Raw genomic sequence first — 13,944 nt, forward strand, 5'->3', positions numbered from 1 at the left:
AGGAGAAGGGCGGAGTGAAAGGGAGACAGAATCCCAAGCAGGCTCCGTGCTACTAGCGACACAGCCCCGCGCAGGGTTGGAACTCACAAACCAGGAGATCATGACCTGAGCTGAAATCAAGAGTCAGATGCTTAACGACCGAGCCAACCAGGTGCCCCCAAAATCTTAGATTATTTATTCAATTTATTATGTTGGATTAGTTATGTTCCTCCTTGTCTTAAAAAAAACTCATATTTATATTCAAATTTTTTATCTTTCTTAATGTGCAATAAAACAATTGCAGAAACTGTTGAAGGTATTGTTTATGTTGCTTTTTTTTTTTTTTTTTTTTTTTGCAGTTTTATACCTTTATTTGACAATCAGCGATTAGTTCTCATCCACATTAACTGTCTGTAGATTTTTGAAAGTGGTGACAGGTACATAGATAACCAGTGTATTGAGCTTGTTTGGTGAATCTTCATCCTTGGTATGTTTTCTGACAACTGCACATGGATACGGTATGGCACATTCCTCATTCCTTTGGTCCGGACACCTTTGTTGACCCTGGTGTCAGTGCATACATCTGGAGTTCCTATCTCCTTCATGGCAGATTTCCAGATCTCTGAGTGCCCAAGGAGCACACTTCTTGAAACTCATTCCATGGATGCTCTTATGAATATTGATGGTGTATTCTCTGGTCACTACCTTTTTGATGGCAGAATGGCCCTTCTTTTTTTGCCACCCTTCCTTGAGGAAGCCATTCTGCCAGGTCCTGTTTGGAGAGGAAGTGTTGCTTCTTTTAATATGCTGGAATCAAAATGGATGCCTTTCGCTGGGATTGTAACATTTTAGTGCATTATCTCATTACTTAATCTGAAATGTATGGGCTTATTTGATGGCCTGTTGGGAGTTTTTTTTAATTGTATTTTTTTAATAAAGTATTTTTTTTAAGTGTTTATTTTGAGAGAGAGAGAGAGAGAGAGAGAGAGAGAGCAAGCAGGGGAGGGGCAGAGAGAGAAATCCCAAGCAGGCTCTGTACTGTCATTGCAGAGCCCGATGCAGGGCTCGATCTCACAAACTGTGAGATCATTACCTAAGTCAAAATCCAGAGTCAGATGCTCAACCAGCTGAGCCACCCAGGTACCCTGCCTGTTGGAGTTTTTTTAAAGATTAGAATAATAAGGCCTTTTGGGGGCAGTTATTGATTCATGGGTGTGGAAGAAAGAAAAAAATAGGAATTTCATAATGTCTATAGAATTGTAAAATACCATTATTTTGGCGTAATTCAAGTGTCTGAACTTTAGGAAACTTTGGAAGTAGTTGTGTTTTGCTTGGTAGGGCTTTGTGTAAGTACTAATGTAGAAAGATAAATTTCTAAAACTGCCTTATGTATTTCTCCCTCCAACAGGGCATTCTTAGCAGGGTTACAGAATCTGTTAAGAATATTGTGCCAGGATGGCTACAAAGATACTTCAACAAGAATGAAGATGTGTGCAGCTGCTCAACAGACACAAGAGAGGTACCACAGTGGCCGGAAAATAGAGAAGATGATCATCTGATATATGCCGATGAGGAGAGCTCTAATATTCATGATGGGAGAATCACTCCCGAGCCCACAGTCAGTAATACAGAAGGTACACAGAATGTGAATATTTTGTTATGAGTGATAGGTTTTCATGCCTTAATTTTAAATATCTTTATATTACTTGGCTGTGGTAAATCTAATTAGGTAGTACATAAACCATGTAGGAGGAGGGTGATGATCAGGTTCAAATGAGTTACTTACCAGCTTTTTGTTTATTAAGGGAGGCTGATAAATCATTTAAGAGTGCAGTCTCTGGTGTTAGATTTGGAGTTTGAATTTTACAGACTGTCCTATGGCTTCGGACAAGAGAATCTGTTTTCTCTCAGTATCTTCATAAATTGGTTTGAAAAAAGTAAATGTGAAACCATTAGAATAGGTCCTGGCACTAAGATAGATGATGGGTGAGGAAGATTTGGAATACACACATGCACACACACACACACGCTCAGGAATAGTAAGCAACTATAAACAAGAGGGGATCGTGCCATTTGCAAAAACATGGATGGACCTGAAGGGTATTATGCTAAGTGAAATAAGTCAGAGAAATGAGAAGGACAAACGTCGAATGATCTCATTCATGTGGAGTCTAAAAAAACAAATGCATAAACAAACCGAAAACAGAATCAGAACTATAAATACAGAGAAGAAGCTGATGGTTGCCAGAGGGGAGGGGAATTGGGGGAATGGGCACAATGGGGGAAGGGGAGTGGGAGATAACAGTCTTCTAGTTATGGAATAAGTCATGGGAATAAAGGGCACAGCCTAAGGAATACAGTCAGTGATAGTGTGATAGAGTTGTGTGTTGACAGATGGTAGCTACACATGTGGGCATGGCATAAAGTATAAACTTGTTGAACTGCTATATTATACACCTGAAACTGACGTAATAATGTTGTCAAGTGTACTCAAAAACCCTGGGGGGCGGTGCCTGGGTGGCTCTGTTGGTTAAGTGTCCAACTAAGGCTCAGGTCATGATCTCATAGCTCGTGAGTTCGAGCCCTGCATTGGGCTCTGTGCTGACAGCTCGGAGCCCGGTGCTGGCTTTGGACTCTGACTCCATCTGTCTCTGCCCCTACTCCACTTGTGCTCTCTCTGTCTCTCAAAAATAAACATTAAAAAAAAGTGTACAATTCAGTGGTTTTAAATATATTCACAGAGTTGTTCAGCTATCACCACAGTCAGTTTTAGGACATTTTCCTCACCATCCCTCTCACCCCCACTTCTCCCCCAAAAAATCTATTCTCATGAATAGTCACTGTCCATCCCAGACAACCACTGATCTGTCTCTATAGATTTGCCTGTACTGGTCATTTCATATAAATGGAGTCCTTGAATATGTGGTCCTTTGTGTCTGGATTACTTCACTCAGCATGTTTTTCAAGGTTCATCTGTGTCACAGTGTGTGTCAGAACTTTATTCCATTTTATTGCCAGGCAATATTCTGTGGTGTGGATTATTTTGTGTATCCACTCAGTTAATGGACATTTGGGTTATTTCCACTTTTTGAATATTATGAGTATTGCTGCCATGAACATTCATGTGCAAGTTTTTGTGTGGCTGTTTTCTCTTGGGTGTACACGTAGGAGTAGAATTGCTGGGTCATACGGTAATTTTAACGTTTTGAGGAATAATTGTTTTCCAAAGTGGCCATACCATCTTACCTTCCCACCCACAGTATATGAAGATTCCAGTTTCTTTACGCCCTCACCAATACTTACTTTCCATTTTTAATTTTTTTTAAAGTTTATTTATTTATTAAAGAAAATGTTTATTTAGAGCGCATGCGCACGCCAGCAGGGGAGGGTGTGGCAGAGAGAGAGCAGGCTCCGTGCTGTCAGCACAGAGCCTGACATTGGACTCCAACTCATGAACCTTGAGATCATGACCTGCGCCGAAATCAAGAGTCAGATGTTCAACCAGTTGAGCCACCCTGGCACCCCAGAAGTTTCTTTCTTAGTAATCTCTGCACCCAACATGGTGCTTGAACTCACGACCCTGAGATCAAGAGCTGCATGCTCTTTTGACTGAGCCAGCAGGCACCCCTTTAATTTTTTTATTAAATCTCTTCTAGTAGGTTGAAGTGATAATCTCATAGTGGTTTTGATTTGCATTTCTGTGCCTGCAATACTGAGCATCTTATCATGTGCTCATTGGCTGTTTGTGTATCTTTGGAGAAATGGCTGTTCACACCCCCCTTTTCCATTTTTAATTGGGCTTTGTCTTTCGGTTGTTGATTGAGAAGAGGTCTTACGTATTCTGGATATAAGTCCCTTATCAGTGTAGGATTTGCAAATATTTTCCCCCATTCTGTGGATTGTCTTACTTTCTTGATGGTGTCCTTTTTTTTTTTTTTTTTTTATCTTTTAAGTTTATTTATTTATTTTGAGAGAGAGAGAGAGCAGTGAGCAGGGGAGGGGGCAGAGAGAGAGAGAATCCCAAGCAGGCTGCATGCTGTCAGCAGAGCCCAGTGCAGGGTTCAAACTCACAAACCGTGATGATGACCCGAGCCAAAATGAAGAGTCAGACATTCAACCAACTGAGCCACCCAGGCGCCCTTTGATGGTGTCCTTTGAAGCACAAAAGTTTTTAGTTTTGTTGAAGTCCAGTTTATCTCTTTGTATATATTTCTTTCTGTATATATATTTTTCTTTTGTTACATGTTTTAACTTATTTATAATTATAAAAGTTTTCTAACTCTGTGTTAAAGTCTTGTATTGCCTAAACAATTGGTGTGTATGGCCTATTAACTTTGGTGGTTGTAGTAATGTATTTTCCTGCCTGGTATGCTTGTAGTGAAACCTAGTGAGAGTGAAATGGTCCTGTAAGAATGATTCTCACTGTGGAGAAATGACGTATCTAAATTTTCTTAGTAATACTTGATTTGGCTTAATTTTTAAATGTTTGCTTATTTTTATTAGAATAACTTAGGAAGTTTTAGTATCTACACCTAGACAGATTTCTTTCAAATCTATTATTACCAACAACCACCTTGAGGCTTTACCTAGTAGGTCTAAGCTGAGTGCTGCTATCTCATTTTTCCCCCTGGACATTGAAGGGAACCCCAGCTTCTCTTTTTTCATTATAGACTTCTGTGTTCCCTAGCCTATATCCACAGTGACAGACACTCTCTTTTCCATCCTAATGACCATGCTTATGAGGATTAACTAACTTGAAGAATTAATTTAGTTCAGGTGTGAGATAGTGTTTCTCATTTTACATCTGTACAGTTCTTTTTTGTCTGTATTTGTATTTTCATTAATGGGATTTATTCAGTGGTTTGCCAAGGTCAGTTGTAACTCAGATTTTCTTTATTGTGTTAAGTTCATATGGTAGTTTTTATGTTACGTGTATGGTACACGTAGACCTTTGTGAGTAACTTCTAAACTTACATTACTATGGCAGATTTCAAACTGCATAATAAGGAGACTACTGCAAAGAACACCTGTGTACCCATTACCCATCTTTGAAGACAGCCAACTATGGCTGATCTTGTTTTCTCTGTTCCCACACTAATTCACCCACTTTCCTACCCTAACTCCTCTAATTGTGCAGAAGCAAATTGTGAGCAGCTTTTAGATACTAATTTCAGGAACTTGATAGTATTTCCCACCTCATTCTTATCTTAGATCTGAATCCTGCTCCTATCTTGAATTTTGTTAGTTCCAGACAGTTCTCTTCTCACAGTGTTGCATTCAGTACTTGTAATCACATAATGTGTGACTTAAAGTCCCACTGATAACTCCTCAGTGTGATGAATATAGATCTTACTAGATAAAACAATTCCATTTGTTTACTCTGAAATGTTACACTTAAATTTGACAATGCATTCTCAAAAAACAACTTAGACATGTCTGTTCTTAAAGTGATGTCAAATTATTGAAAGCTTAAAATAATTTCGATATAACAGTCCTGAATGTTGTTTACTTAATATTAATTTTACCAGTGTAACTTCCATATTAATAGTAACTAGAGCTGGAGAGTATTATACATTCCTCAAGTGGAGCTGGAGAGTATTGTACATTCCTCAAATAGCACAGTGCAGTAAGAACAGCTCTAGAATCTGTGGCCCATTTAAAATCTGTTGTCTGCAGCCTTATGCCTGTGTACTTCCTTGTGTTGACTGTCTTATCTATTTATCTATCTATCTATTTATTTACTTATAAATAAAGAGACATGGGGAGGGGGCAGAGAGAGAGAGGGAGAGAGAGGATCTTAAGCAGGCTTCATGCCCAGCACAGAGCCCGATGTGGGACTTGATCCCATGACTGTGAGATCATGACCTGAGCCGAAATCAAGAGTCTGACGCTTAACTGAGCCATCCAGGTGCCCCTTGTATTGACTGTCTTAATGATGGTGAGTCTTTGGGTGTTTGGGTTTCTTCTGCTAGGTTAGTGGGATGGATCAGTGAGAATCTGAAATAACGTACATGTTTCATTGAGTCAGTAAGAACTCAGGCCTCTGAAAGGCCCCGCAGTGGCATATCTAGCATATGAGTCGGCAGTAGACTCAAAGTTGTAGACTACTTTGTCTAATTAATGCCATGTGATGATAGATACACTCTTAGACACTGGGCATTTGTGAGTGATGTAAGTCTGTAGACGACATGGCCTTGTTTAGTCTTATTATCCCAAACTGTTCTTTATTGGTCCTGGTTTTGGGGGTAAAGAAGCTCTGTAAGTAATAAAAAAGTAGCATTGTTGTTAGCATCATACCTTCAAGTAGAAGTACATCACAGTAGTTTTCTTTTTCCATTATAGTGTCTATACAGACTATATATTTTTTTCTTAATTTTTTTTTTTAATGTTTATTTTTGAGACAGAGAGAGACAGAGAATGAACGAGGGCGGGTCAGAGAGAGAGGGAGACACAGAATCCGAAGCAGGCTCCAGGCTCTGAGCTGTCAGCACAGAGTCCGACGCGGGGCTTGAACTCACAGACCAGGAGATCATGACCTGAGCCGTAGTCGGACGCTTAACCAACTGAGCCACCCAGGCGCCCCTATACAGACTATATTTAACAGATGTCTGCCAATAGCTAGAAAATTGTCCTTTTGTTTTAAAATATACTACAAAATTAGAATACTTTGTATTTGAACAAGCATTTCAGTTTATACATATGTGTGTCCTAAGTGCAGAAAAATTAAAATAGTATAGTGTTTAAATGCCTATAGGTTTAAATGTCAGTAGTAGTAGATTTTCAAACTCCAGCCAGTATCTCTCTTAATTTGAGTGAGCTTGATAAAGAATTATTACATATGAAGCAATTTAAATATTCTATTAAATTTTAAAAATATGTTCCATGAATAGTGATTTTTAAAAGTTGTTTATTTTGAAAGAGCGTGTGTGTGTGTGTGTGGTTTGGGGAGGGGTGGGGGAGGGGGAGAGAGAGAGTGAGAGAGAGAGAGATCTCCTATGAGTAGACTCCTGTGTTTTTGTCCTTTTGTGGACTGGCTTATTTCACTTACCATGTCTTCAGGGTTCATCCACATTATACCATGTATCAGAATATATTCCCTTTTTAGGGCTGAATAATATTCCGTTATACATATATACCACATTCATTCATTTGTTGATGGATACTTTGGTTCTTTCAGCCCTTAAGCTATTGTAAATACTATTGTCGGGAACATGCTTGTAGAGATCTCTTTGAGACCCTGCTTTCAGTTCTTTTAGGTATATACCCAGAAGTGGAATTGGCTGGGATATATGGGAATTCTATTTTTTTTTTTTTTTTTTGGAAGAACCGCCAAACTGCTTTCCACAGCGGCTGTGTCATTTTACATTTCCTACCAGTAGTGCACAGGGGTTCCACTTCTTCCATGTTCTTGCCAGTGTTTATTTTGTTATTCTGATAGTAGCTGTCTTCGTGGGTGTGAGTGGATCTCATTGTGGTTTGATTTGTATTTCTCCTGTGATTTTTAATGCTGAGAGCATCTTTTCATATGCTTGTTGGCCATTTGTAGATCATCTTTGAAGAAACATCTCTTCAAGTTCTCTGCCTGGGTTTTAATCAGATTATTTGATTTTTTTGTTGTAGGAGTTCATATTTATATATTCTGGATATTAACCTCTTATCATATATATGATTGGCAAATACTTTCTGCCATTCTGTAAGTTGCCTGTTCACTCTGTTGATTGTGTCTTTTAGTGCACAGAAGTTTTTAAGTTTAATATAGTCCCACATGTCTGTTTTTCTTTTGTTGCCTATCAGATCCAGGAAATCATTGTCAAGACCAATGTCATGAAGCTTTTTCCCTTCTGATTTCTTCTAGTTTTATAGTTTTGGGTCTTGCTTTTTAGGTCTTTAATCCATTTTGAGTTAATTTTTGTATATGATGTAAGGGTTCACTTCCATTCTTTTTGCATGCATCTCTCCAGTTGTCCCAGAACCATTTGTTGATGAGATTGTCCTTTTTCCATTGAGTAGTCTTGGCACCTTTGTGGAAAATCATTTGACCATGTATGTAAGGGTTTATTTCTGGGCTCTCTGTTCTCTTCCATTGGTCTACATGTCTGTCTTTGTGCTGGTACCACACTAATTTGATTACTTTTTTGTGATATGTTTTGAAATCAGGAAGTGTGAAACTGACAACTTTGTTGTTCCTTTCAAGATTATTTTGGCTATTAAGGGCCCTTGAAGTTTCCATAAGAGTTTTAGGATGGATTTTTCTATTTTTGAGAAAACGTCATTGGGTTTTTGAAAGGCATTGTATTGAACCAGCAGATTGCTTTGGGTAGTATTGACATGTTAACAATATTAGTTTCTTCAATGTAAAAACATGGGATGTCTTTTTTTTTTTTTTTTTTTTAAGTTTATTGTGTGAGAGAGAGAGAGCATGTGTACCTGAGCACAAGCAGGGGAGGGGCAAAGAGAGAGGGAAAGAGAGAATCCCAAGCATGCTCGTCGTGGTAACATACAGAGCTGTGGAATCACTAAGTTGTACACTTGGAACTGTGTGTCAACTACACTTCATCTGAACAGATTGAAATTATATTGGGGGGGGGGGTGCTGGGAGGAAGAATATTCTCACTCAGGAACAGGTATTAAATAAGTCTGTTCTGTTCTTTTTACAGGTTCTGTTGCTATTGTAAAATACAAATTAGAAATAGAAAATACAAATGCCATTTGTCCAACTGTTGCTGATTTAGAGGAAAGCTGTTGGTTTTTGTATGGTGATCCTGAAACCACCAACCTTACTGAAGACATTTTTTTTTTTTAAAGTTTATTTATTTTGAGAGAGCGTGTGCATGTGAGCATGAGCAAGGGAGGGGCAGAGACAGAGAGGAGAGAGAATCCCATGCTGACAGCGTGGAGTCTGACATGGGGCTCGATCTCCTGAACCGTGAGATCATGAGGTGAGCTGAAATCCGAAGTTGGACCCATTGAGCCAGCCAAGCCCCCTGGGATGTCTTTCCATTTATGTCTTCTTAAATTTCTTTCAGTGGTGTTTTATAGTTCTCATTGTTCAAGTCTTTCATTTTCTTGGTTAATTTCTAAGTGTTTTGTTTTTTTCTGATGCTGTTAATGGAATTGTTTCCTTAATTTGCTTTCCAAAATGTGCATTGTTAGTGTATAGAAACACAGCTCATTTTTGTGTGCTTATTTTGTAACCTCCTACTTTGCTGAATTAATTTATTCCAATGAGTGTGTGTGTGTGTGTGTGTGTAATATTTAGGGGTTTCTACATACAAGGTATATCATTTGTAAATAGAGCTATTTTATTTCTTCCTTTCCAACTTTGGATGCCTTTCTTCTTGCCTTAACTGTTCTGGCTAGAGCTTGCAATACTGGTTTAAATAAAAGTGGGGAAAGCAGGTATCCCTGTCTTGTTCTTGATGTTAGAGGAAAATCTGTCTTTCACCATTGGGTTTGATGTTAGCTGTGAGTTTTTCATATATGACTTTTATTATGTTGGTGTTTCTTTCCAGTTCTAGTTAAGTGTTTTTATCTGAATCTTATTTTTTGTATAATAGTACTTTGAAACTAAATAATCTGGAATTGTTTTCTATTGCTTATGCTCTTAAGTATTTTTGAAGACAGACTTTGAGAAAGAAAATTACAGAGCATCAAATACAATCCAGCAGCCCGTTAAAAAATAGAATCTTCTTACTCACTAGGGAGAGTTAATCTTGGGATATAAGGAATCATTTATCATGAGGGAATTATTAATATAAGTTAGCATATTTATATAGTGGAAGTCTTGTAATTATTTTCTTTCTGGTAGATAATTAATAGGTATTTGCTATGTATTTTATTTAGAATTGTTTATTTCATTTAGAGCTTGCTTAACATGTTAGTCATCCAAAGGCCAGAATCACGTGTAATGGTGAAGCATTAGAAACATTCCCATTAAAGTCAGGTATAAAATGGAATCCCATCATCACCACTTCTGGATGTTAAAGATGTAATTAGGTAAGAGGATGTATGTATACATGTAAGTATTGGTAAGAAGGAAGCAAAATAATACCCAGAAAACCCAAGAGAGCCAATTGATGGGAAAAAAAAACAAACAACTGATTAGAATAAGAGATTTGTAGAAATTAGTCACAAAGTTAATATAGAAAAACAAAAAACAAAACCGCAGTAACTTATTTAAGCAGTAAACGGAAAGTATGAAGGAAGAAAGAATCCTACTTACAATATCAAACAACAAAAACCTAGAAATAAACTTCAGAAGTGTATGGCACTCTAGAAGAAATTCTTTTGTTCCGCTGAGGAACATAAAGGAGAGCTGAACGAAAAAAGTCAGTAGGAAAACAATGCTGGGTATGGTATCCCTTCCTTTTTAAAATCTTTTAACTTCAGTGTGATCCAAATCAAATCATTTTAATGAGTCTGTTAGGAACTTTGAACATAGCTAAAATACTTATTTTTAAAGCCTTTAATTGCATCATCTAATTCATGTTTAATTCCAGTTGACTTTTTTCTGCACTGTTGATCACATTTTTCTTATAGATGTCATTTTGAAAAATACACGTAGAGATTTGGGATGCTGTTATCTTCCACTGAGGAGTATTGATTGTTGTTTGAGCAGGCAGTTGTTACTGGTCATTTTGAACTTTGTAAACTTAGTTTTATGTTTTGTTAATTGTGCATCTGTGGAGGGTCCAAGATTTCTTAAATTCCCTAAAGTGATAGGACTTAGCCTGCAAATTGTTTCTCTTGTGGCTTTTTAGGTTGAGTCTAAACCTATGTCCTAGAACATAGGACATGTTGTTCTAGGACATGATCCTTTGTCTCAAGGGGAAGCTTTTCCAACATCTCGGTTGAATGCCAGGGATTTAAGGAGGTGTTTATGGCATCTCTAAGTTCTGGCAACCCTGTGGCTCCTGTGTCCTCAACACTGCTTCTTGCCCCCTAGCATTGCTCACTTCCTAGTGACTTGTTTCCTCAACATGTAGTAGCTCATACTTGGTAAGCCTTATATGGTCTCACTCTGTGCATGGAAAGCCCATTCACTGTCTGGACACACCCATGTGGACTTCTGGAGGCCCTTCCCTGCAGTTTTCTACTGTCCAGTGCCCTTAATTCTGATTTCTGCCTGCTGTGTTCTGCTTGGACTCCAGCTCTTTCTTCCAGGTCCGAAAACATACCTAGGTAGAGAGCTGGGTAGTGATAGGGTTCGCTTTTTGAGTTTTCTTGTGCCGTTTTCTGTTGTTTGAAAGATATCTCCTATTCTGTTCAGTTTTATAATTATTTAAATTATAGCAGAAGCACTAGTCTGGAGGCCCAGACATTCCAGCCTAATTGAGAGTCTTGGAAATTTGACAAATGATTTTAAGGGTTTTTGAAAATACACCTGAAGATGAGTAGAGAAATTCTGAAAAAGAGTAAGGGGAATGTGGGGGGTGGGTTGGAGTAACTTTTACAGTTACTAAATGTGTTCTAAAGTTGTAGTGGGTAAAACATCATTGTACAGATACATCACTGGGGAAGAGGGTGAAAAGCCTTTCGGGATTTAGTATGTGGTAGTGGTGGCTTCTCCGTGATTATAAGGTATTTTAGGGGTGGCTCAGTAGGTTAAGCGTCTGACTTCGGCTTAGGTCATGATTTAATGGCTTGTGAGTTCAAGCCCCGCATCGGGCTCTGTGCTGACAGTTCGGAGCCTGAAGCCTGCTTCAGATTCTGTCTCCCTCTCTCTTTGCCTCTCCCCTGCACGCGCGCCCTCTCTCTCTCTCTCTCTCTCTCTCTCTCTCTCTCTCTCTCAAAAATAAACAGCAACAAAAAAAACGAAGGTTATTTTAGAATGTAAACAGACTAACCATTTGGGAAACAATGAAGCTGAATCATTCCTTCACTACTATATCATAACTGACTCCAGATGGATTCAAGATTAAATATTATATTGAAATAAAAGTAACAGTGCAGTACCAAAAAATCAGTAAAATTTTCTATTTCTTATAGTCTTGGAATGGTAAATGCCTTTGTAAACCAAGTTTACAAAAGGTTGGTAAACCTTGTAAACAAATTACTTTCTGTACTGCAAAAAATAACATCAACAAAATGAATAGGTTCAGCCAACAGTGAAAAATAGTTGTAATATTTCAGGCCATATTGCAGTATCTTACTGATCAAAGATTAGATTTTATTGGGGCGCCTGGGTGGCTCAGTTGGTTAAGTATCCAACTCTTGATTTTAGCTCAAGTCATAATCTAACAGGTCATGGGTTTGAGCTCCACATTGGGCTTTGTGCTGACAGCACAGAGCCTGCTTGGGATTGTCTGTCTCCTCTTTTTCTGCTCCTCCCCCGCTGGTGTGCACGCTCTCAAAATAAACATTAAAAAATTACTATATCAGTAAGCAATTAATAGAAGTGTAAATGAACAATGAGTATAGGGAAGGATGCACTATCCCTCTCATTTAAATAAATGCAAATAAAATAATGGTGCCGTTTGATAGATAGAAATCAGAAAAGGTTAATATCCAGTGTTAGAGACTATGGTGGAAATGTACATTGTCATTTGCTATTTGTGGGAGTATAACTGATAGGATTGCGGTATGTTTCATAAGCAAAAATGAGCATACTCTCTGATTGAGTCCTGCAGAGCAATTCCATATAATTGTTTATCCCATTGATTCTCTTATGGGCCTAACTTCAGACTTACAGAATCAGATATTTTTGTGGGAAGCTTAAAAGTATTTTTAAAATTATTTCTCTTTGTGCTTCTATTCTTAGAGAACCATGGATTAATCCAAAAGAATACTCTTAAGAGTATGCAGATATCAGTGCATATATGTTCGATGGAACATTGGGAAAATAATCACAAAATAATTCGCATCAATTAGCATGATAACATACAATGTGGTCTTTAAAGGGAATGCTCTGTATGTAGAGACAAAATTGGTAAATGAAAAAACAGGTCATAGAACTGGATGCATAGCATGATTATATAATTAGAGAAACGATTTATGTCTGTATATAAAATATCTGGGAGATCTACAATTTTAATAGTGGTTGCTATGACTTATATAGCTTCTTTTACTCTTTATGAGCGGGTTTTATAGTAGCAATTCAAGCATCAATATCAATAAAGAGCCATGCACTTTTAGAAATTGCATGTGATCCCTGAAACATACATAGTTTGATACGAGGTTAAGTAAATTCATTGCAGCTAGATGAAACCTTTTTTGAGTAAAGAATAGCTTAAACCGAGCTTATGGGAGGCTTCAGTGGCTTGAATTGAAGCGATGTTATATAGTATGTTTTCTTAAAAACCATTTTGTTGTGATATTGTATTGCTTTTTCTAAGCTGTGTATTCATAATACTAATGCCTTTTTGGTTTTTTTGTTTTGTTTTGTTTTGTTTTGTTTTGTTTTGACTCTTTAAAGAACCCTCAACAACTAGTACTTCTTCAAATTACCCAGATGTATTAACAAGGCCTTCTCTTCATCGGAGCCATATGAATTTCTCCGTGTTGGAGTCTCCTGCACTACACTGTCAGCCCTCCACATCCTCGGCATTCCCAATTGGCAGTTCTGGATTTTCCCTCGTAAAGGAAATTAAAGATTCTACCTCTCAACATGATGATGATAACATCTCAACTACCAGTGGTTTTTCTTCAAGAGCTTCTGATAAAGGTATTCTTGGTGTTTGGTAGTAAAGTTAAATTTCATGGGATAGGTTTTTTCTTACTTGTAATTTTCATTTTCTGTTTATAAAAATTGAGGGCCTTGTAATTAGTGCTCTAACTATGCATTACATATTTTTGTTTCAGATATAGCTGTTACAAAGAACACTTCGGTGCCACCTCTGTGGTCCCCAGAGGCCGAACGTACTCATTCACTCTCACAGCACACTGCCACCAGCTCAAAAAAACCAGCATTCAACTTGTCTGCCTTTGGAACACTTTCCCCTGTGAGTACTAGTAAGATTGGATTCA

General features: G+C 37.9%; 1 protein-coding gene across 4 annotated transcripts in view; it reads left to right on the forward strand.

Moving 5' to 3' along the window:
* The window catches only part of NUP153 (nucleoporin 153), a 78,078-nt gene that overhangs the window by 14,096 nt on the left and 50,038 nt on the right, over window positions 1-13,944 (forward strand). For 3 of the 4 annotated variants that reach the window (XM_030314783.1, XM_030314786.1, XM_030314784.1), the window contains exons 2-4: window positions 1,388-1,613; window positions 13,394-13,642; window positions 13,780-13,919. In XM_030314783.1, coding sequence (XP_030170643.1) covers window positions 1,388-1,613; window positions 13,394-13,642; window positions 13,780-13,919 — 615 coding nt within the window. The remainder of the gene's footprint in view (window positions 1-1,387; window positions 1,614-13,393; window positions 13,643-13,779; window positions 13,920-13,944) is intronic. The other variant, XM_030314787.1, reaches the window with a different exon arrangement.

Source organism: Lynx canadensis, chromosome B2 (genome assembly GCF_007474595.2).
Source record: "Lynx canadensis isolate LIC74 chromosome B2, mLynCan4.pri.v2, whole genome shotgun sequence".
NCBI classification, from domain to species: Eukaryota; Metazoa; Chordata; class Mammalia; order Carnivora; family Felidae; genus Lynx; species Lynx canadensis.